This window comes from Leguminivora glycinivorella, chromosome 10 (assembly GCF_023078275.1).
Source record: "Leguminivora glycinivorella isolate SPB_JAAS2020 chromosome 10, LegGlyc_1.1, whole genome shotgun sequence".
Lineage (NCBI taxonomy): Eukaryota > Metazoa > Arthropoda > Insecta > Lepidoptera > Tortricidae > Leguminivora > Leguminivora glycinivorella.
Genome location: NC_062980.1, coordinates 21,331,108 through 21,356,192, shown reverse-complemented (window position 1 = coordinate 21,356,192; position 25,085 = coordinate 21,331,108). Strand labels below are relative to the sequence as shown.

General features: G+C 36.3%; 1 protein-coding gene across 2 annotated transcripts in view; it reads left to right on the top strand.

The window, feature by feature from the left end:
- LOC125230172 (fibronectin type III domain-containing protein 5) overlaps positions 1-23,898 on the top strand; it is a 308,743-nt gene extending 284,845 nt beyond the window's left edge. For both annotated transcript variants that reach the window (XM_048135227.1, XM_048135225.1), the window contains exons 8-9: positions 21,790-21,977; positions 22,214-23,898. In XM_048135227.1, the coding sequence (XP_047991184.1) occupies positions 21,790-21,977; positions 22,214-22,427 (402 nt within the window). In that variant the 3' untranslated portion in view covers positions 22,428-23,898. The remainder of the gene's footprint in view (positions 1-21,789; positions 21,978-22,213) is intronic.
- Positions 23,899-25,085: the final 1,187 nt, after the last annotated feature.

Genomic DNA, 25,085 nt, shown 5'->3' with positions numbered 1-25,085 from the left:
CTTAGACTGGTAGTATTTATAACGAAATTTGTCCCTCGTCCAAGCTTGCCCGTAGGTTCCTAAAGTAGACAACTAAAAAGCGATTTCAAATTGGAATGTTCTGTAGGGACACAGACCTCGGCCGTGGCTGTCCGTGTTGCTTAAATGGTGTGGTGCACAGGATGTATGCTGCCTCCTGGATCGATGCTTCCAATACCCACGGCGGAGCGCCAGAGACTGCGGCTGTCAGTTTGCCTTGCTTCACGCGGCGCCCGAGGACCAAGCTCCCCAGGGTAGCTAGCGCATCGCGGCCCGCGATTCGCGGGCATGCCCTCACTGCGAATGCCAGTGTTCCGGTTGTGACCACCAAGTAAGCCACACGCTTACAACGCGCAAGCTGGTTCATGCACAGCGAAGCGATCAGTTTTGAAATGTCTGACTGGGTTTCCACTGAGACGAAATGAGGTGAATTATTTCAAATTTGTAGACACAGGTGATCAAAGAGGTGAAAGGAATTGAAGGGCTTAATTCGTCTCCCATGTTTACACATACCTTCGTAGGATTGGCCACAGAAACTTGTATTAATGAAACGGATAATTTGTTTAAAAAGTCCTATTAAATAACGAGAAAATTTCGAAATCTGCTGCCAATTCCACAAAAATATGTACACGAAAATTATCAGGGACCAAACAAATTCTATTATGTTTTTGCTTCATTATGCGAGCCATGATGACTATATTAATTTGCTTGGGAATGACAAAATAAATTCAACGTATATTGTATCTACTTCGACACGGTTTTCGTCATTAACCAAGTAATTAATAGCCATCATCGCTCCTGCAGTGCTGTAAGCGAAGCAAAAAGACATGCAGAGATCAAAACAACACTATCACTATAAATGTCATCGGTCAATGCCTGCATTTCCTTTCACCAAATTACTCTTTCGCCTCAGAGGAAACCTTAAGGTACACTTCCGTTGGTTATAACCCCGATAAGTGTAGTGCGCCACGATGACCTTTGACCTTTTGTCACACCCAGACAGGAGTGTAGTGTTTCACACATTTATTAAACACGTATGGAACAATGCACGTATAACAATGGCAATATATCTGGTCAAATAAGCACCGTATTTTCAACAAATAGGGTGAATTATTGACCAGCTGTGTTGCTGTGGCTCGTGGCGTGTGATATATTTATATCAAAGTCAAAAGCTTGTGTTAATAAGTAATATGTCATCTAATTTAATGATTTCATTAGTTTATGTTCATAATTGTTCAATGAATGGATAATCTAAAAACTCATGCCCACCTTAAAAATCAACTTGTATTATGAAAATAAACTTAGGCATACACTTTGGCTCTTAAGGCATGGGTATCGTTTCACGTATAAGTAAATCATTTCGAAGGATTTTTCTTTTACAAAAACTTATTAACACAAGTATCATCTCGTTGGATTTTTCGAAACTGATTGCACAGTCCGTCTTTCATTAAGCACTCGTGTGTCACGTATTTGCTACTTTGCGCACTGTCATTTGAAGGAGTCCTGGGTCCATGAACTACTAAAGTTCAGTTTAGGTGGAGCGAGGGAAGGAGCTATATAACCGGTATAGCTTTGTCCCTTTCTATTGACCCTGAATGGCTTTAGTACTTCATGGTAACCCCCCTGTTCACCAATTCTGATTTACACTGATTATGTGGACATCTGAAGGATGTCATTCGGATATCGTGCTTGCTCGTAGCTTTCGGGTGAGACGCTTCACGATATGATCTGAATGATGTTTTTCGGATATCGTCCTGATGAAGGTGTAAGTCTGAATTGGCTGGCTTGTTATCGAATCTGGATCCAATCACGATTGAGCGTGTTTCACATCCCGGCACTTTCATTTTGCACTTGAGGGAATTAAAGTGTTCCACCGCAACGCTGCAGACAAATGTTAAACAGATGCACTTGAGATATGTGTTGTGAGCTATATTTCAAGGCGCTATATTAAGGTATTTGAAACCAACATTCTAAGATGTATGTATACAATTATCGGATAGCTATTTTTTAATTTAAATTAATAATTTTAAATTTCTATTTTAGTCAACAATAAGGGCTACTTTTTACCCAGAAAAAGTAGGTTCTAAATTCGGGTTTTTGTTTATTTAAGTCCTTTTTGCCTTAATTTAAGTCCTAACATTATGGTGGCAATATTTGTCAAAACTTAGGAATATGTGGTAAAGGAAGTACTACTTATACGGAACGTTCAAATCCAAAACTGTTCCACTTGTAAAATTTTTGGTTCAAACATTTCCATTAAGCATCGCATTATTAATTTTTTTTATTATTTTGAAAATGTTCCTTTTTAACTGTCACTTTGAAAAATTGTTAAACCGCTACAGTTGTAATCCGATTTGTGCACTATCAAATTCAGCTGCTGCCAAAACAATTTTTTTTACGTGCATCTAGAGTCATGTCAAGCTATGTGCGCCGTGGTTTTGACAGCCTCGTCGGTACAACTGTTATTCTAAATTTTAAACTTCAATGAAATTATGGGCTTTACTTTATTCTTGCTTAACATCAGTGGTCTAGAATTCGTTTCTAACTTTGCTTGGTGTCTAGTCGTAATCCGATTTGTAAACCATTATATTCAGCTACTTAAAAATGGTTCTTTACGTGTGTCTATCATTCATTTGTCTATGAATGTCGGTAAATTAAAACGGGGTCGACAAGAAAGAATGTGGTACGTTGACATCTCTGAAGTACAGGTTTCTGCCAGCCTAGTGACTGGCTAGTGAGTGAGTTTATGGCCGACACACACGCACTCCGTTGAATAGATGCGACGCAATGAGCGAACAACTTATAGTGCAAAGTATTATGCGAATATTTAGGTTACAGCCCGATAAGGGACGACACTGGCGTGTTCCACTTATTAATTTATAGAATTTCTTGACGGAATGTCAATGGAGCAACTTTAAGAACAATAGGGAATTTGACTGTAGTTAAAATAAAATATTTTATACCATGCACGAAATAAAGCATCAGATAATTATAAGAAAAACATGGACAGAAGTTATTTTTAAATCCAATTTCTATTTAATAAGTCAGGTAGAAATATATAAAGTAACTCAGTTGACCGTGACGTCACTCAATTCAATTTCATATAAATTACATAAATTGTCAAGTCGTTTAAATTTTGCGACAGTTCTTAAAAAGAAGCTGATTTGACTAGGAGGCAAGTAGCCTATAATAGAGAACTCAGCCGAAAGTTAACATTTTACCTGTATAGTACCTATGACAAGAATTGGGAGATGAATTATTATCCAACTGAATATCATTTTCATCGCCAACAAACTGTTTTACTGTTTGGCGAAACTTTAATGATATAATTGTATACATTGTCATTTTTGTTTCATAAATAAATAAAAATAAAAAATAAACAATTACATGACCAAATCTAGTTGTTGGCTGACTGTAATGGTTGCATGTTATTCAAATGCATTTGTGAAACTATAACTAGTTACGTAAAACCTATTTTAAATGCCCGTTTACTTACCGATGTTAATTCCCATGTTCGATAAACGTAATATGGCGTTAACATGAAACAGTAGGCAAGGGTAGTTTAAATCGCTCTGCATTTGCATATTTCTTGTGTTTGACAAAGTATGTCATACCATTCCATACATTAAAATGCGACCGCCTAAGAACGCGCACACACTACACTACACATAGATGGCGCCACAAAAAATGCCTTGAGATTGGCGTTGTGTCACTTTCGAGCCATAAATCTATGTCAAAAGTGACACTTAACGCCATCTACAAGTATAATCGAAAGCTACTAGACATTTTTTTGTGGCGCAATCTATGTGTGGTGTAGTGTATGCGCGTTATTAGGCGGTCGCATTTTAATGTATGGGATAGTATGATCTTCTTATATTTAATATAATAATATGATTAAAGGATAAAATGGAAAACTTATGCTTTTGGCGGCCTGTGATAAGGAACGGAATGGAAAAAATTACGAAGCATGGCAGGGCTGCCGTAGCTCAATTGGTTAAGAATTACGCACGGAGTGCAGATGAACCGGGTTCAAGTCAACATGCAAGCAATTTTTTTTATATGTATAAAAGAAGAAACTGACTGACTGACACATCAACATACAGCCGAAACCGCTGGTCCAAGAGATTCCAAATTTGGCACGTAGGTTCCTCATAAGGTTCAGAGGAGCACTAAGAAAGGATTTTTCAAAATTCACCGGGATGAAATGGGGTCCAAAGTTTGTATGGGAAAACAAGATTAAATTAGTACTTGGGCGAAGCCACGGGATAAAGCTAGTTCAGTATTAAAATGTGTAGATTCGTTAGTAGAAGTTTCTTGTACACGTGATAATTTGAATAATTGCTTTGCAGATCCCATCCACCATTTAGGTGACTTTCGGTTTATTGTCCTATCTGCGCGTTTGTGAGCGACGAAAGCATTGTCATGTCATGTCTAATAAACAAGGGCATATATATATATGCTTGAGAGTTCATTAAAGGTGACACGTGCCGATGTTTTCACGTCAGGAGAGTTTCGGGAAACTACGACACGACCTAGCGCATTTTTAAATCGCGATTCGGAAGCTAGGAATGTTTGGGTTTTGTTCGGTAAAAAACAAAGTTTTCGGCAGTTTAGACCTTCTTAAAATGCGTCATAGTGTAACAATATTTTACACAAACGCTAAAAATATAAAAATGCTTTCGGAAAAATCGAGGAAGATTATTGATTTTTTTGAACGTAGGTACCAAAAATCTAAATCTGATAAAATAAATATCGTCCAGCGAGCTTTATTAATTATTATTACTTTAAATGGGCTTAACCAAGGTCACTGTTTAAACTCAGTGACATTAAGAACCTGCAAGTCTCTAAAATTCTGCAAGCGATGGTAACAAAACATGAATGTGCAGGCACTTATGTAGACGAGTTTCTTTTAACGCCCGTGTCGGCGTGCAGCCGAAATGCCTGTAAAAAGGTCGTTTATTGTCGGCTGTAACGAGTCACGACACTAAAGGAATTTACACGATTCCTACTTGGAATTTAGAAATCATTGAATTAATCAAAATCAAATAAATTCCTTTGCTAATCTGCGAATAGAAAGATAGAGAAAAAAATATATACAAAGATAAAGAAAGAACTATTCGCGGATTAGAAAATAAATGTTCTAGATTAGATGAACATGAATTTCCGAAAAGTAACGCCTGATTCCATCGATTTCGGAGTGGAATTCCTTGCCGGCGGCTATATTTCCGAGCTCATATAACCCGGCAACCTTCAAATCAAGAGTGAACAGGCATCTTCTGGGCGAGTTCACTCCATCGTAGGCCACGTCTTTGCCTTTGGCTAGTCTGTGGCCAAGAGTAAGCCCATTTATGTATATAAAAAAAAAAGATTTAAGATTGAAGTTTTTGGGTTATAAAACGGTCCTCGTGATTTTTTCGTTACCGAAAAGCAACTGAAAAATATCAAATGGTTTTTGTGCATAAGTTTTGAAAAAACACATTGGCAAAAGCCGGGTTTCGAACCCGCGACGTACGGATTGAAAATCGCTCGCTCGGTAACATAGGGCCACCAGCGTTTCAATGAATGCATAGTTACTGTGATCTTGTAAAAATATTCTTCCTGCTTTTTGCAGAAATACATTTTTCCAAGCGGTGTGCCGTATTTGCTCACTGATGGAGTAAAAAAAAAACCGGTCAAGAGCGTGTCGGGCCACGCTCAGTGTAGGGTTCCGTAGTTTTCCGTATTTTTCTCAAAAACTACTGAACCTATCAAGTTCAAAACAATTTTCCTAGAAAGTCTTTGTAAAGTTCTACTTTTGTGATTTTTTTCATATTTTTTAAACATATGGTTCAAAAGTTAGAGGGGGACGCACTTTTTTTCCTTTAGGAGCGATTATTTCCGAAAATATTAATATTATCAAAAAACGATCTTAGTAAACCCTTATTCATTTTTAATACCTATCCAACAATATATCACACGTTGGGGTTGGAATGAAAAAAATATCAGCCCCCACCTTACATGTAGGGGGGGTACCCTAATAAAACATTTTTTTCCATTTTTTATTTTTGCACTTTGTCGGCGTGATTGATATACATATTGGTACCAAATTTCAGCTTTATAGTGCTAACGGTTACTGAGATTATTCGCGGACGGACGGACGGACGGACTAACAGACAGACATGGCGAAACTATAAGGGTTCCTAGTTCACTACGGAACCCTAAAAAATAGAGGTACAAAATATGTCCTCATGTTAAAACTTTATAAAAGCAGTACGCGCATTTTTTGCGGATTTCAGAAAAATCTGTGTTTCGTATTTCATTTAAAAAATGTGCAGATATACTGCGCGCGCTAAATGTAAGTAGTTTATCTTCAAATGGTGCAAAGACTGCAAAGACATACATAACTAATTCTGAATCTAATTCTAACATAGCAAACATAGTTATTATTTAGCTACTGAGCAGTTCTCGAAAAGTTTGTCCAAAAAGAAAGGAAAAAGTTATTTTTTTTTAAATTCCTTTTTTGTTACAAAGATTTATTTCATGTATTGAGATTTTAGTAAGTTTTATTTGGTCATTAAAGTTCTCTAGTATCTATATTTTCTTAATAATAACAAGTATCCCGTACATATCTTACGAAAGTCTAAAATGTTCACTAAATGTTGGTAACAAACTAGGATCAATTAAAATTTCCTGACGTGGCTATGTACAGTCAACCAATTTGATTCCTAGGCCACTCTAGAACCATGTCGCAATGAATCAATTTGTGACATTTTACATGACAAATCTTTTATGACATGTTTATGACATGCGCAATGCATGTCATATTGACATCTCGACTTGCGAACATGTGTCAACGATAATGAATAGGAAAGGTTGAGGAAAGGAGTTTGCTTTTTTAAATTATAAATAAGCTTACTCTTTGCCACAGACTAACCAAAGGCAAAGACGGCCTACGATAGAGTGAGCTCAAAATAAAGAAATTTACTTTTATGTGAAAACTACACTGAAACAGGCCACGGGAGACTGGTGACCATTTTAAGTAGGTAAAAAAAAATCTCAATTCGCAATAATATTTATTCAAGTATAATTTTCTGGATAAATTAACTTCAATATTCCGTAGTATCTATGATGTTTTTGTAGAAGCTTAAAAAGATATTAGAGAAATAAATTCTTCAATTACTTAAAAACAGACAGGATTAGGTATACACTAACAAAAACAGAATTTCAACAAACGCAATGCAAAAAATTATGCAAACGTTTTAATAGATATTTATCACAAATGAATCGAAGCACAATAACTTTAATAACGCGTAAATACACCCTCACTTTGCATAACGTTTAGAAGTCGCTTGTGCATTGAGCCCACTAAATCCGTGCAAATGTCTAAGGCCCGCAGTGACTCCCAAACTTGTTGACAATGTTCTGTTAGAGCAGCCCGCGACTTCTCATTTGATTTTCATTTCATTTGTTGCAAACTTGAGGCACCTTATCTTGCGGATAGAAGATTAGGACAGTTGGCAGCATGATTTGTTCCAAAATATCCAGATAATCTGTTGCATTTGATCGAGGTTGCATATTAGCAAATTCACCTGCCAGACTCGTTCAGCCCCATAGATTAACACTGACGCAGCCTGACCCGTGGTTAGGAACAACGTGATCTTCGGTGTAACGAGTGTTGTCGTATCGCCACAAGTGCAGACAACCTGTCTCACTAGATTGGAAGGTTTTCTCATGTGAAAATATAACATTCGTCCAATCGAAGTCCAGATACTCCCGAGCGAAAGCTAATCTGACGTCTTTGTGTCAATTCTTCGCATAGTGCCTGTGACGGAGCCCCAAAGAATGCAAACGTTTTCTAATGGTTTCAACACAGACATTAAATTGATCAGCAAAATATTTGGTGAAATAAAATCATAATGTATAAATAAAATTGATGACAGAATGTTAACAATGTTGACGTCAATTGTCACTGTCTGTCATTACTTCTTTTTCTGTTCATGTCATGGAGCAAAATCATTTACAAACTCTTTTCTTTTATTTCATGTTATGATCGGAAAGCTGATAATCGTTTGACACGTTATTTTGACGTTATTCCTATCATTCTATCAACTATCTAGTACTTATTGCGACAAAGTTCTATAGTGGCCTAGGAATCAAATTGATTGACTATACAAAATTTTCGAGAACTGGTGTACTAATGATAATGATATGTTCCTACTAATCTATGCTTCCTCGTGGAAATTTAATGATACAACCACACCTGTAGTTATTGTGCTAATACGATCAGTTATATCACGCTATAGTCTACTCATGTTTTATCACGTTACTCGTCGATTAACGTCGTTATACAGGCTGTCATAAGACCGTGTTCCATTATTTATTTATTTATTACTAGCTTTTTCCCGCGGCTTCGTTAGAAAGAGACAAAAAGTAGCCTATGTCACTCTCCATCCCTTCACTATCTCCACTTAAAAATTCACGACAATTCGTCGCTCCGTTTTGCCATGAAGGACGGACAAACAAACAAACACACTTTCCCACTTATAATATTAGTATGGATTCAAATACGTTACACAACCTAACCAGTAAAACCCAAAACACTCTTAAACTAAAAAAAACTAAATGCAGTTAAAATATGAAGAAAAAAGAATCATATGACAAATTAAACACTAGATTTGGGCGACGACGTAACAGCGCTCCGTTGCGTCGTTTGACTCGGTGTAGGATTCGGCAGGTTGCCCCGGAACCGCTGAAATACCACACCCTTCGGCCCGAAGTCTGCGCTGGCGATGCTGTCCTGCAGTATCCGCGGCACGTGCACCACAATTAAGTAAAGTGCACGTAGTGGCACGACTGCAGCTGGTGCACCCTCAGCGTGTAGCCAGTCTTCTGACGAACATATTCCACCATCTCTTCAGCCTTGGCGGAGTATTGGACATGAAGGAAAAGTATGTTAATTCCATTCATTCATTCCATCAGATATATCGGAACATTCAAGGTGTTCACAATTTTTTGTTTAGTTCAGAATTTTCACGCACGCCTCGGCCGCTTAGATATATCTGAGGACGACTGTATCTACTTTATTTTAATCAAAAATATTTAGCCCGTCCGCTTGTATAAAAAATGAAGTAATGCTAAGGTAGAAAGACTTTGGTGAAGTATAGGTAAAAGTCCTAGAAGTACAATTTGTTTTGTTTTTGAAATTGGAACCTTTTGTTAATATAACCTAACCACAAAATTAAAATTTTGAAAAAACCCCCGACCAGGACATAGTGGCCGATTTTCATGAAACAGAACACTCCCGACTAACTCAGCTTTCAAACAAAAAAACTAAATCTAAATCGGTTCATCCGTTCGGGAGCTACGATGCCACAGACACACACACAGACAGACAAACAGACAGACAGACAGACGGATAGACGGACAGTCAGACAGACAGACAGACAGACACGTCAAACTTATAACACCCCGTCGTTTTTGCGTCGGGGGTTAAAAAGTTCAAAATAAAGTTAGGAATATGGGCAAAAATTTGTGCACAAGGACTGAGTAGGTTATAATCTGACAACAGAAGTATTAGAAGAATTACTTTTTCAATAATATCGTATACAATAAACCCTCATTTGTATCACTTTGTTGCCCTACGATATGCTCCGTGCGTACAAGGATCAATGTAGGTTGATTTCAATAAAATTACCAGTGCCGGCATGTCGCAACGTAGCTTAACATTTCAGCGAGTTCTGTATGAAATACTCATAACAAATTATGTAGGAATTTGGGAATTGTGTGACAAATTGAATTCGCTGTTGATGAGAAAATTCATATGTTTGTGCTCATATGTGTTTTAGTATACAAATAGGAGTCGCATTCCTGTTTCCGTCGGTTTTAGTGCATAATATTTAGAATAGAATTTCAGATTGAAGTCCATAATATCTAAGTAGTTTTGTGAATACCTGTTCATAACTATATACGAATATAAATACAATATGTATTGTTATTTTGCGGTTTACTGGGTAATGTTATTGAAAGTATATTTATGCAGTGAACAAATTGGATATGCGCAGCAAAAAAAAAATACTTTACTACAAAAATATTTAAAAAGAAGAAATAAAAGAACTATAAATATCTCTGAAAAGAGTTCTATAGTGGCTGTTTAAATAATAAGTCAATTCACATATTTAGGAAACACTGACAAAAACGCGTAAATCCTGTGACAAAAAATGTTATGCTTAGTTTGGGGGGGCGCTGTTATTCTGATGTATGAGGTGACAGTTCAGTATGAAGAAAATAGTTCTAATTAAATAATTATATCATATATTTCTGGTCAGGTTTTAGAGAATTACACACTTATTATTAAAATCCTTAAAGAAGTGTTACGTGTAAATAGGTTTATCATAGAAAAAAATACACATTAATAATAATAATAAAACTTTATTTGTCCATGCAAAAAAAGTAATACATTTAAAAAAATTACAATTATAAATTACAATAAAATTAAAAGCGAATTATTAGCGAAAGTGGTTTGTCAGGATCGTAGTAAATGGAAATCCGTGATCTCTGCCTACCCCTCTGGGAAACAGGCGTGATTGTATGTATGTATGTAATAAAATTACATTTGGCATTGATTACTTAATATACATATTATTGATTAATTAATTAGTTACTTATTAATATTTTTTTTTTGTTATTTTTATTTTCGAATGGACCCCCTTCGGGTAAAAGCGAAGGGGGTCCATTCGAAGAAAAAAATACACATTACCAACTACCAACTAAAGAAAACAAAACACAGTAGTATAAACAACGACCTTAAACCAACAAGATAAGCTAATAAATGATGACAAGGGACTTAACATAGCTAACGTTGCCAATTCCCAGGGGCACCTTGGAGAACTTAGTAAACTAACTGGCAACGTCTGTGCCCTTTACCCTGGCATTTATTCCCATTGCTTCTTAAGTCTTAGTTGAGTCCTAGACTTGGCCAAAGTTTTATAGTAATACACTAGAGACTTATGGTTCAGAGATCCGCTTTACATTTAATCCTAATACACAATATTTCGAAGCGCTTGTAGCCTAGCGGTAAGTACGTGCCACTTTCGTTCCGGACCCCGGGTTTTTCGGAATTTATGTGCAAAATGTCATTTGATATTTGCCAGTCGCTTTTCAGTGAAGGAAAACATCGTGAGGAAACCGGACTAATTCCAATAAGGTCTAGTTTACCCTTCGGATTGGAAGGTCAAATGGCAGTCTCTTTCGTAAAAACTAGTGCCTACGCCAAATCTTGGGATTAGTTGTCAAAGCGGACCCCAGGTTCCCATGAGCCGTGGAAAATGCCGGGATAACACAAGGAGGATGATGATGACACAATATTTCGTACGATTCGAGTTTGATGAATCTCATATGGGCAAAAAAATGAGAGATGGAGCGGGAGGTGTAAACCCAAGCAACAATGGATGGATCGTGTGAAAGAGGATATGAGAAAGAAAGAAGTGAGTGCAGAGATGACGAAAGAGAAGAATGGAAGAGAAAGACAAGTTGTACCCACCATAAATAACGTGAGAGCAGGGTAGGAAGAAGAAGACACAATATTTCGTACACATGTTCTGAAAAAGTCAATAAGTTAGTCAATAATTGGACGATTTTATCTCTCGACCACTAGCACTTCGTAATGAGAGACGTATTATCAAAAACTCCTTAATAGGAGATACTAACCTGAGCTAGGCTCGTTTACAAAGGTTTGCAACTTGCAGTCTGCGTCGATCCTTCCATGATGTGTCATACGTTTAAATTTTTCCATGCCATCCACAACATACCTACCGACAGTGAGCAATGTTATCTATTAATGATGAATTTGATGATGATATATCCATGGGAGAGATGCAGGCTTTGATTTCCGCTTCGATTTGCTACGGTAGTAAATATATGGACTGTGGTAGCTTGGTAGTTTCTGGACCCTGGATGATCCATATCAATGCTCGCGGTAGCTATGAGAATAGTTAGCCCGATTACTGAATAACTCATCCGAGTCACGTACTCGTATTTGAACACGCATGCCGTGAAATAGGATTCTAGGTTCTTGTTTTAATACAATCGTTTTTTTTTTACCTTTTGAAATAATTTTGAACTACGGTATTGTGTGGAATAAAGTACCGAGAAAAGCTGTAAATAAAACTAGTTTTCAATTTAAAAGTCGATTAGGTATAAATTGTTCGGTAGTTACCTTCTTATTCTACAAGGGGCAAAGTTCTTGTTTTTTTTTCTATTCGTGCTAATATAGATCGAGAACTGAACAACGAACTTATTGAAAGAGAGGAGTATTAGGGCGCATCGCGATATTAATGATGAATGCATTATTGTAACACTTCATAAAAGACACATCATCGACAGAAAGCAATCGACACTCAAAAATCATCGACAGAAAGCAGTCGACACTCAAAAATCATCGACAGAAAGCAGTCAACACATAAAAATCATCGACAGAAAGCAGTCGACACTATTATGTCGACAGACGACATTATTATGTCGACAGACGACATCACTATGTCACGCGATATATTTGTCATTACTGCAAAAGTAATACTAATATTATAGTCTCAATCCAAAAGATACCTTTATGAGCATGCAAAATCTGTATTTATTTTAGTCATGCTCGTTACATGGAGCTTGAAAAGCCCTTTAAAAGGAATAATTTCCATTGAGTAAACACTAACAACCTCGACAAAGTACGTACATGGGTTATTAACCATGCAATGGTCGTCATTAACATTAACCCTCACATTGCTTCTGAATACTTAGTGAAATAAAGATCCTAGCCGTATGGGGTAGGAACGTTAAAATCACTGTTCCATGAAGAAGGAAATGGGTTGAAAATCAAGATGCATGCAAGTTATATGGTTTCTTAGCTGACTGTGAAACAAGCTATTGTTATGTTATCTTTTCTTGATTATAAAAAAAAACCTATTTTGAACTAAATTATAACACATTATAATAATATATAGGTACATATACCTAATGTAGGTTTATATATAATCAAAATCAAAATTTAGTAGATAGCTTTTGAATTCTTCAGAATACTACTTGAGTTGTGGCAGTCAAAAATATTTAAGTACATATTATGTAGGTTTTAGAGATTTGAGAAATGTAAACTTATTTTTTAAACCTGTAGTTTAAAGTTATTGATGTATGACTGAATACATTTTTAATTATTACCTACATTCGTTATTTCTTAAATCAATTTTAAGGTACTTTGTACATACATTTTAACTTTACCCTATTATCACTAAAATGTTTTGTCCCTTTTAACACCACAATTGACCCAAAATGAGCGCATAAAATTTTCAGCCATGAAATTAGAGGTTTGTAGAAAGTTTTTAAATAACAGTTAAACTTTATTGTTTGTTTCCAAAACATTCCTTACCACAAATACTGTCTACCTAAATCTTCCTTCCTGTCGCGTATGGTAATATTTGGAGGCCGATTCTAATATTAAAAATATGTTTATTTTTGTTGATACGTAGCTGTGGCTTGAGGTCGTGTCCGCTGCTCCCGAATTCACACACACGCGGGCACATTATTGGTATCGCTGAAGACGTTGCTTTATTAGTTAACTTCCAAGATGATGAAAATAAATGTTTGATTGAATGGAAAACGTCGATCAATCATAGAATACAGCATGCAGTGATGACATTACGTAGCCGCAGTAATGTCGCAACAATAGTACTGCGTTTGAATTGACACTCAAACGTCAGTAACGTCACATTTAGTAGGAAGAAAATGTCAAAATGATACGACTCAACGACAAGCGCGCGGGAACCAATCAGCGTACACTATCAAGGTCATATCAAAAACATGTAGTGACATTATAACATTTATAAAATTGAAAATTAAAGTTAGAAGTCTGTACATACTCATTCAGTCTCATACCAAACCGTAACAAATTATCAAATTCGAATAGTCTTATTTACAAGCAAAAACCACAATGGCTCCGTTTTATTTCCTTATAAACTAAACTCGCGTATCGCGTGCTTGTCAATGACAGTTCCATCAAAGATGGGGAACATAGACACGCGCTACACGAAAATAAACTCAGATATCTTTGAAATACGTGGTCTTGGTTTCCGTGTTTGTGGTTGAAGTGGCTGCAATATGTCGCTGTCACAAAATTAAATATTGTGCGAGTGACATGAGTATGACACACTTGTGCGACGCGCGAATGAACTATGGCCGAAAAACGATTTTTGTCACGTTTTAAAAATAAATTTGGATTTTATACTCTGTAAAAGTAATTTTTCTCCCTCTGTTATAAAGTGCTCTTTATTAGTATTCAAAATGGTGTTAATACACATTTTGTACTTACATTGATTACTGTTATTAGCAGATTTCTATGTACATACATTTTAAGAGGGTTTGCACAACAGAATTCCGGAACTGGCTTGAAACCTTCAATTTTATTATTCAGTAATTATTTGTTATGATTTCATGTAAAAAGTTCAAAGTCAAACTTTGCTCGTATCTTTACAAGAATCACCTCTTAGAACGCTCTTATGATTATGCAGGGGATCCTGGCAAGATCGCCATGTAGGGTTGGGCAAAATATCAATACAATACGGGACTTGATTAAGTGTGTTTATTGTTCAATTACAATTACTTACAGACTACTTAATGCATGGATGATACATGACGTATATATCTAAAGATACACTAACACACCACAAAAGTGTGGTTGTTACCTTTGGCTTGAGAAAGGCACATTTTCAGGAACAGTTTTAGTTCAGCAATTAAACTACGTTTTATCCTTGTTGTGGAGCCATCTGTGCAACGGCACTATAACAAGTTTAGAACTCAGTTTTATAACGAGAACGTGGGTAGTTTGAAACTTTAACTTGTACGTCACTGCACTGTCTATTCTTTGTATACAGAACTGAAATCGGCAAACTAGAAATTATAATGAAACGCACGAATGACGGTTGACAAGTAACGGATTTATTCATATTCAGATATGGGAGTATAAACACAAGTTACACATATTCTTGACTAGATGGCGCTAGTAACCTTATTTTAAACTTATTTTGATGTAAGTAACAACACCCCCACTATATCAAAATAACAAATAAACTAATATTTCATAGGTGCAAACCGGGGAAACAATATTTTCTTAACTTAATATCACAATTTTTTTTTACAAAGTTAACAAATTAGCACAGGTTAATAAATAACTAAATAAATGATTTACTAACAAAAAACAAACGGCAATAAAATCATTTTTAAACCACACTAAGTGTTTTCATAAACCTGTATTGTTTCACCTCCAGTAAAACTTTACTTAACATGTCAGTTGTTTCTACAATATCATTATTAATCACTTCTATAATGCAGTTATAAACCTTGAGTTAACAATAACATGTCAGTATCTTCACAATTATTTCAATTTGGCTTTTCAACATTTAATTTACATTCCATAGAAGTTTCAAACTTTTTCAACTTACAACTTAACTATGATTTGAAAATATTAGAAAAATCATGAACACCAGTAGTTTTCAAATTATCATATTATTTACAAATACACAAGGCTCAAGTTTCCATTTTGTGTATCCTAATTTACATAAAGATTCATCCACTTTTTTTTTTATACCAAGCAAGTGATGACTGCTTTACAACATAAACAGCCTTTTTTTAATTTCAACTCGTTTAAATCACTGACAGGAAAACCTTCTGGCAAATGCATAAAAATACTTTTTTTAAGTTGGCCATTGAGAAAAGCTGTTGTGACGTCTAAATGAGTTACATTCATATTCAACTGTACACTTAAGGCAAACAGTAACCTTAACATTGAGTGCCTAATAAATAACAGGGGAAAATGTCTCTTGATAGTCTACACTGAGCTTTTGCGTAAAGCCCTTAGCTACAAGCCGCAATGATAACTCATTTTATGTCACAAACACATTTCTTTTTCAACACCCACTTGCACCCATTACACTACTGGAGCATCGACAACTTCCCAAACTTCGTTGTCTTCAAAACGACTGCAGTTCATTGGCCATCGCCTGCAACCACTGTTGTTTCTCAGGACCACTGACAGCTTCCGCATATGTCATTTCATCTTCTCCTACATAGGTGCATGTATTTGCAAAAATATACTGCTCAGGTTTCTTCCTCTGTCAATTCTGACGTTCTTCACAGCGGGCAACTTCTCTGATACCTCGGGTCTTCTCGGCTAAGCATCTACTGAAGACAGTTGAATTTCATGTTTCAACTGTGACAGGCCTGCATCTGTTCTAGATATATCTTCTAAGGACTGCTGCTGTACTTCCTCTTCATGCTGTTCACCTTCATTTTCCACGTCTAGGTATTTTAACTCAGAGTCGCTGGAGTTTTGCTGGTTAATTCTAATTTAACCACAGATTCCTCTGTCAACTCCCCCACTGAATCTGTGTTTTCTACACAAACTGTGACTGTTTCGTCATTCCTTTTCTTCTCAAGAATCACAACATCTCGACTTGTTGTAATCTGATTCTTGACTCTAACCTTTCATGTTTTTAGGAAAATCTATTCCATCGACTAATTCACGCTTCATCCTGTTTAAATCATTGAAATTTATGTGCCCAAGACAACTAGCTGTGCCAAGTGTAACTTGTAAACACCATTGAGTAGGTCAGCTTCTGCCACTAAATGCCTAGTTGGTGCGAATCAAACAATTGTCAGTACCGAAAACAAAACTGTTTCCATTTTTTATCAATTCACTGACTGATAACGTTTGTCGTAAGTTCTGGCACACACAGGACATTCTTCACGTTCACTTCATAGCCGTTGATATTTCCTTAATATCCGGAACACAAAAACAGGTACTTTCGTATTATTTGCTGCGACACTGTCTAAGAATAAGCGTCTAAAACTTTTAATATTGTAGCCAAGTTTCGTTCGCCGTATTCAACATAAAAATCACTTTTATTGAAATCTTCACTGAGAAAACAACGCTAAAATGCGTTAGTCTGTTTCTTCTTCTCCGATTCCTCACTTAAAAGTGGACATTGGCTTCGATAATGGCCTTCGTTTTTACATTTATAACAGGTTATGTTTTTCGTGTTTACATTCGAGTTTGACGTTTGACAGGTCTGTTGTCTATGCTTGCTAGTGTTGCGACAGTTCTTCAAGTGACTTGCAACTAATGCTGAATTGCATTCCGTTTCACTTACTTGACTTGATTCCATATCGAGTAATTTTGTCTTGATGGAATCGGCCGTTATACTGATACCAGAGTGCTCGATAGCCATAATCATGGGCATAAAACGTTCTGGTAAACCAGCAAGCATCAAAGAGCCCACCCATTCATCATCAATTTTGAAACCCGTACCGGACAATCTCTGCGAAGTTTCAACTATTTGTGTCACATAATTCGTCATATTTTCACAGTTTTCCAGTCTGATGGATATTAAATGACGAAGCAAAGTAATCCTCCGCGAAAATCCCGAATCGTCGAACAAAGTCTTCAACGCCGTCCACAATTCCTTCGTGGTCTTTGTCTTCTTTATATGCACAAATAATGATGAATCTATCGTCAAAATCAGCTTCGCTCGTGCTTTTGCGTCTGCAGCGTCTACCGCTGTTGTAGTACCGTCTGCCGCAGGTTCTTCCTTCAGATACTTGTTCGCGCCTTCAAGTATCAGCAAATTTTCTACTGCGAACGCCCAATCGTCGTAATTCTCGCGACCTTTCAGCTTCGGCACGTTCGTCAGAAAATGAGAACTCATTTTAAAGCACTTAACACGAAAAACACTAACTATTACAAATACTTTTTAATTAAAAACGGGATGGGACCCATAACCTATAATGAAACGCACGAATGACGGTTGACAAGTAACGGATTTATTCATATTCAGATATGGGAGCATAAACACAAGTTACACATATTCTTGACTAGATGGCGCTAGTAACCTTATTTTAAACTTATTTTGATGTAAGTAACAACAGAAATATTATGAATACAAAGGACAGGGTTAAAAGTAGGCTGAACACATTGACAATGCTTAAGTTCCAGTGGCACTTTTAGCAATTATTTACGAGTTGAAAGTTCACTACACAATGGGGGATGTCTGAAAATTTTAAAATCGCCTGATATTTTTTCTGGTGATAGGAATAACCATTTCTATTTACAGAAAAAAGTTACAGATTTTTTGGTAGCACCATACATTTTATAAAAATAAAAACGTGTTGCTCGACTGCGCGTACGACCCACTTCGGCAGTTATGAGATTTGTCTTAGTCTTTAAAAAAATTCCATTTTGAATCTGTGCTGGCCACAGACACTGACAGTTGATTGTCAGCTTGACATTTTTCTCGGAGAATTCATAACCATATCTGGTGAACTATTTATTACTGTTTTCGACTCATTTTCTCTCCCTGGCCTCTGATTTTGCCTCCTTCTACGACTACCTTCGCTCTCGAACCCCGGACCGTGATTTTACTGGCTTAAAACGACGACCTTTGATTTTAAACCCTGGATCTGATTCTACTTGCAGAAGACGTGTGCTTGCCCTGCTTGCTGCCGACGGCCTTTGCGTTGAACCCCGGACCTGATTACAATTTTTAAGCCCATTGAATTGGGAAAACGTGGATAGGTACTAGCGATTTTGTAAGAGCTAGTTCATCTAATTTGCCAAAATGTGGAACAGCGACAAACACAATGCCTGTGAAGAAGAAATTGATGAAAGATGCAGAGATATTTTGGACAGAGAATGTGTATCCCATTAATTTTGAAAAGTGCAACTACATGTTAATGAGTGTAATAAACATAAATTTGTCTTGATCTATATTAACATTATTACTCATTTTAGCACCCATAATACGTTTTCACATTATTCGATCCAATACCGGATGTTGGACCGATATCCCATACATTACAGGCGTCGTCTTGGATTTTTTCCATTGAAATCCTTCCGACATCCGATATTGGATCGGGTAATGTGAAAACAGGCTAACTCCTAGTAGTGATTCATAAGCGCAACTGCCTACAGATGAGAACTAGAGAAGGACCTGTGCCCTAAACAAATAGCTTTAGATTGTTGGTTTATTGTCTGCTTTAAGTAGTTAGTGCTCAAAAAGGAAATGAGTTTGCGATGTGACGCCTACTGCTTTTCACATCACCCATTCAGAAAAGGTACTTTTCGGCCCTGTTAGGAGGGAATTAAGTGACACTTTTCTGTTCAATAACTTTGTCTGGCCTGTATAAAATATTAACGCCACGGAAAGTGTTTGCACATAAGTAATATTATGTATAAAAAAATTGTGTCGATTAAGTGCATAATATTTTTACAACAGACCTGATTCATATTTTAGTATTTGCTTATATGATATGAAAAAAAAGTGTCAAATGGTAGCAATAGTAGATTGTGCAACAAGGGAGAAAAATGAGATATATATCTTGAGTGTAGCAAGGTATTCTTAAATTTAATCCTGAGCGTAGTGAGGGATTCAAGTGTTAAGACACAAGGTGGAATTAAATTTGCTACACATATTAACATCAACTTTTAGGAAATTTATATATAATGATATGTTATATGAACATAAAAAATGGTATGTTATGTAACCATGTAAAAAAAATGTGTCCTTGAAGGGAAAAGTATCACTTTGGTCCCTATTAGCAAAGAGGAAAAGTGCCTCTTTGCACCCTCCTCGCAGTGCAGGGAAGAAAATAACCCTTTCTTTTCGAATCCCAGTCACTACACTCAGTATTAAATTACATATAGAATACTTCACTTCGTTCACAATTCAATTTATATCCTCGCTATAAATATGCAATTTTGCTCCCTCGTAACACAATCTACTATAGTGCTGTTAATCATGCTTTAACAGTATGGAGGGCCATAGAAGAATATGGAAAGCCATAGCCGACTGAATTTGATAGTAACTTGACAGTAACTCGACACACATGACACACACCTACAACTCAGAAGTAAAATAAAACAACACAATAAAATAAATCAATTGTATTTTATTATAGGACATTGCAAATTATAAAAAAAAATGTATTTTACCATATTTTTCCTATTGGTCTATCCAAAAAATACACATTTTATAAAATGCCACCGTGTCAGATATTTATGGCTTTCTTTTTTATGATATTATTGCTAGCGTGTAACTGCATTTTAAGGTTGGTAAACAAGACACGGTATCTTACACTCAGGTGGTCTTCACAGCAAAATCGCACTCTGGTTGGGCAGTTCCTGCCAACCTATTGACACCCCAACTTTCCTTCAGCTCCTTTCTTAATATGAACAATTTTAAATCTGGGTTTTTCTGGTTGGTTTTAGAACAAGTTGGTATAAATCTTGTTTTGGGATCCTTATATCGTGTTTATGTACTTGTATTCATTATAACAAATAGTGTCCGGAACTTAAAAGCGATGATCGTCCTTATATCAAGCAAAATCAGAAGTCAGGGAGGCAAAACGGATCGTAAACAGTTCAGCAGGATCAGGTCCAGTTTTAAAAGCAAACGTCTTCGTTAATGCAAGCAGAATCAGGTCCAGAGGTTAATATCAAAGGTCGTCGTTTTAAGCCAGTAAAATCAACGTCCGGGGTTCGAGAGCGAAGGTAGTCGTAGAAGGAGGCAAAATCAGAGGCCAGGGAGAGAAAATGAGTCGAAAACAGTAATAAATAGTTCACCAGATATGGTTATGAATTCTCCGAGAAAAATGTCAAGCTGACAATCAACTGTCGGTGTCTGTGGCCTGCACAGATTCAAAAAGGAATTTTTTTAAAGACTAAGACAAATCTCATAACAGCCGAAGTGGGTCGTACGCGCAGTCAAGCAACACGTTTTTATTTTTATAAAATGTATGGTGCTACCAAAAAATCTGTAACTTTTTTCTGTAATTAGAAATGGTTATTCCTATCACCAGAAAAAATATCAGGCGATTTTAAAATTTTCAGACATCCCCCATTCAACCCATATCCCACGAGAGAGAATGAGATAGTGAAATTCATTCACCAATAAATAGATGGCATTAGTACTTCCTAAATCGCGAATACGTAGTTCCGAACGGAAATACAATGTTTATGTACTTTCAGTAGTATTGAATAATCCTGCAAACACTCAAAATAACTTTATAGGTACTAAAACTCTAGCTGAAGAGTTCAGTGCCCCTTTTAACAAACGGTTTGAATAAATTCATCTTTGCAATAAAATTTAAATCTGGTTACCGACGGTCCTTCAAAAATTTACTGTTTCAGTGCACATCAACACGAGATTTTCATAATGCAAGCTTTTGTCACTTGTCTTTGTGCATAATGCAATTTTTGGTGCACTGTCTTAAATTCACAGGATTGAAATCGAAGAAATAATTTTCTTTCTAGCAGTAAACTAAGCACTTACTGCAGGTGCAGTTCGCTACCCCGATGAAAATAAAGACCCTTTTGTACAAGAAGCTTAAGAAACCTTTTCTATGAGAAAGTCACATAGCACAATAAAGTTAGAATAAAGTCACTAATCTTCACTTCAGACACTAATCTTTCAAACCCTTCATTAAGGTTAGATGGGTTAAATGCTCCTATTGTGAATTATTATAATACCCTAGATTCAACTGTACAAACAATTTAAAAAGTAAGATCTCTTCCAGCGTTAACAATATTTTAGTTTCCCTAGGTACCAGAAAATATTATTTAGGAGAATATCACTCTTCACAATGGTGGTGGTCTACTGCCTCTGAGCCTGAGCATTTTTCCTTCGGTTTCATACTGTAAAGAAAGATCAGCCAATTATCAAAGCATTCATTCCATGTTAGTCATTTTTTTTCTCTTTCCAGCACATGCGTTGGTCGCACACTCACACACAAAGCTTGGAGTGTGAGGAGCGTCTGCTGGCGCGCTGCAGCCGGCCTCGGGTGAACTCGGCAATCTTCGTGTCAGCCGAACCTGCGGGCTTCGCTGGGTTCGACGCGAGCGAGTTTTTGAGGAGGCACGGTTCGCAGTCCAAACTGTGTCGGAAGGCTAGGTTAGTTCTCGTACCTCTTCTAGAACGTACTTCTCGTGAAAGCTGGAAACCACTAGGCACAAGTTATTTAAAGTTCTATTTCAAATAACTAAACGGCATTTTTGATCATAGGCCACTTCCATAAAAGTAAAGGCGATAATCGTTATTTATTCTTAAAGACACTAAAAAGAGGACCAACATGACTTGTCTGGTGAGTTGTTTTGAAAAAAAAATCTTATACAATTTTGTATCTGCAGATCCGCCGACAACATCCCTCTAACATCAATGACTGACTCATCAGAACGCCTTTGCAAAGCCAAGGCGCCCCGCGAAGAGACCATCAGCGAAGAAGCAAAGTCCGATGACACCGGCAGCGTCGAAACTGTCAAGCACTTTGGCTTGCCAATCCTCTCCGTCTCAGGACCTTCACCCCCAGATGAAGACTACGACCAGATAGATGAGTATCTGTAGCATTTCCATACCAGTTTCCAGCTCAAATATGTGCTGGAAAAGCTAAGGCCCCCTTGGCCTAGCCCTGCACAAAGTCCTTGAGACTTCTGCACTTGGACTTCTCGTGTTTCGTTTTGTGATAGATGCCTTTAGACGGACGGATAGTGGGACCATAGTCTTTAGTATGGTGCGTGTCTCCAGTTTATATCCTGTGGTATTTTCCCCTCCTTTACATTGTATTTATTGTACCTATCCAATGTGTGTTTATCATAAGTAAAACGATTTTAATGTTCACTTTTATTATAGGGTAGATGACTAATTTGACTCTTTAAATTGTAATAACGTCAGTGTAGTTCTATTATAACGTATTTTAGATTTAAAAGCGGTGCAGTGTTGCGCCTCGGGCGAGAAAAGTGACGGAACTATTCTCTTTGTGGTAAAATTACAAGTCTCTCTGGGACCTGTTTGTAAAATATGTCAAATACCCTATTTTAGATAAGAAATGCACAATAATTACTATTAAATATTACTATTAACTAACAGTGCCACTCTAAATTTAAATGCATGTGGAAACATGCAATATATAATGATTTATAAGCAATTTTGGTGTAAGTTGTTTGTACTTTACGCTTTGTAAATAGCTTTAGGTCTTATTTATTTTATGCATTTTTTATTTAGTGTCGATTTTAGTCGTCAGGTTTTGATAAAATTTGGTAACTTACAGAGCCTTAATTCTGGGCGGCATAAATTGTCATTTGTAAAAAAGTCATTTCCGAAAAAATAATTGGCTGTCTTTACCCAGAAAAATAACTTAATATTATTTAAGACAAACTTCGCTCATATTGTAAAGAACAGGGAACTGTCCACCAAATTTTATCAAAATCTGACAAAAATCGACAAAAAATAAAAAAAACTATTCTTATAAATAAAAAAAGTTAGAAATCATTGTACTAAAATCTGGCTTGCATCTTATTTACAAAGTATGATAAATTACGTCTTATAGAAACTTAGAAATATAGATGATTTGAAGGTTGAACTTTGGTCCAAAGAAATGTATTATCTGCACATGACTGTGTTTTAGGAAGTAAGAAATACTTTTTGATTGTAAGGAGAACAACGAGGTGGTGAAACCCCTGCCGGCGTATCATGCTGCCAATTTTATCACTTATCCACGTGGATAAGACATCTGTCACTCTCACACTGACATACTTGCTAAAGCGTGACGGATGCTTTATCCACGTGGATAAGTGATAAAATTGGCAGCATGATACGCCGGCTGGAGTAACTAGAATAAGAAAGACCTTTAATATAAAACTAAAGGCTTTTCATGAGGGGTTAAGGTAATAGAGGAAAGTATTTTATCAAATACATTTTTTTTTATTTTGTTTAATTTTATTGACAAATTAAAAAATACATAATATAGGTATTGAAATTGGCACTGGTTCCCCCAAAAGTGACTAAGTGATGAGCTATTGGAAATAAAAATAGTCGCTCCCGTATAAATATACTCTGTCAAACAAGTCTGCAAGTAAATAAGAACAAAGAAAACTATGTGCATCCTTTTCTTTAGGGTGCTAGAGAAAAGGATACCTATAGTTTTCTTTGTTCTTATTTACTGACAGACTTGTTTGACAGAGTTTAGAAGAGAGAGCGAGCGATTTCTGGCGACGAACTTTATAACTCGCTCGCGATATAATTGCATCTCTTTTATTTACATGGGAGCGACTATCTTTTGTTCGTGTCTGTCACCGGTAGCTCGTAGCTTACTAGCTTTTGGTAGAAGGCTTTCATTCTGGAACCCCATGGATCTAGACTTTCAACGCCAAATGGTACGAAATTTACAATTGTATGTAAATGTTCTTCAGTTTTTTTTTAATTTTTTGATCTGTCATTTGATAAAGTATCATCCTAAAAGTAAAGTAAAAGTTGGAAATATGGAATTAAAATGAAATGGTGTATCAGATGGTTTTAAAAATTTAACAAATTAACTTTGTAATTTTCGATTCACTCCTAATAGTAGACAGTCTACATAATTATTTTTATACAAAAATAATATACATTTTTTCAAAAGAATTCGCCATGTCAATTAACTATTCTTTGAACAATTGCCTAGTAGTGAATTTATTAAATAAAAATAACACAGCGAGTATATTGTAAGGCGGTGTTCACACTGAATGCGAAGCATTATATTATTTCTTGCCAAAGTTGCTAGAATGAGTTGCGTTTTGCCGATCGATTATGACATGATTTGAAATTAAGGATGAGATCGGTATACGACATGATTGAATATTCCAGTGTCTAAAATGACGTTTCTTTAAACATAAACGTTACTTTGTATAATAAATGCAAGTTTCAATTGCGTCGCGAGTGCAAAGTGTGCGTCGCTGATCAATTGAATGTGTGATTTCAAATCGCCGTCTCGCTCGCACATCGCGATTAAGCATCAGTGTGACATCGCGTATAAAACTTAATTAGAATTAAATCTTGAAGATATATGAACGAAATACTGGTGTTAGGGGACCAGGGGACGAGACATGTCAATGCTAGCCTTACAAATAAGCCATTTTCCATTCAATGTACGTTTTACCTATACCCGAGAAATTTGAAAAAAGTGATCTTTTTTTATATTTTAAGAACAACAAATGCTTACAATGGTGTACATTTTTAAATAGCCTCTAC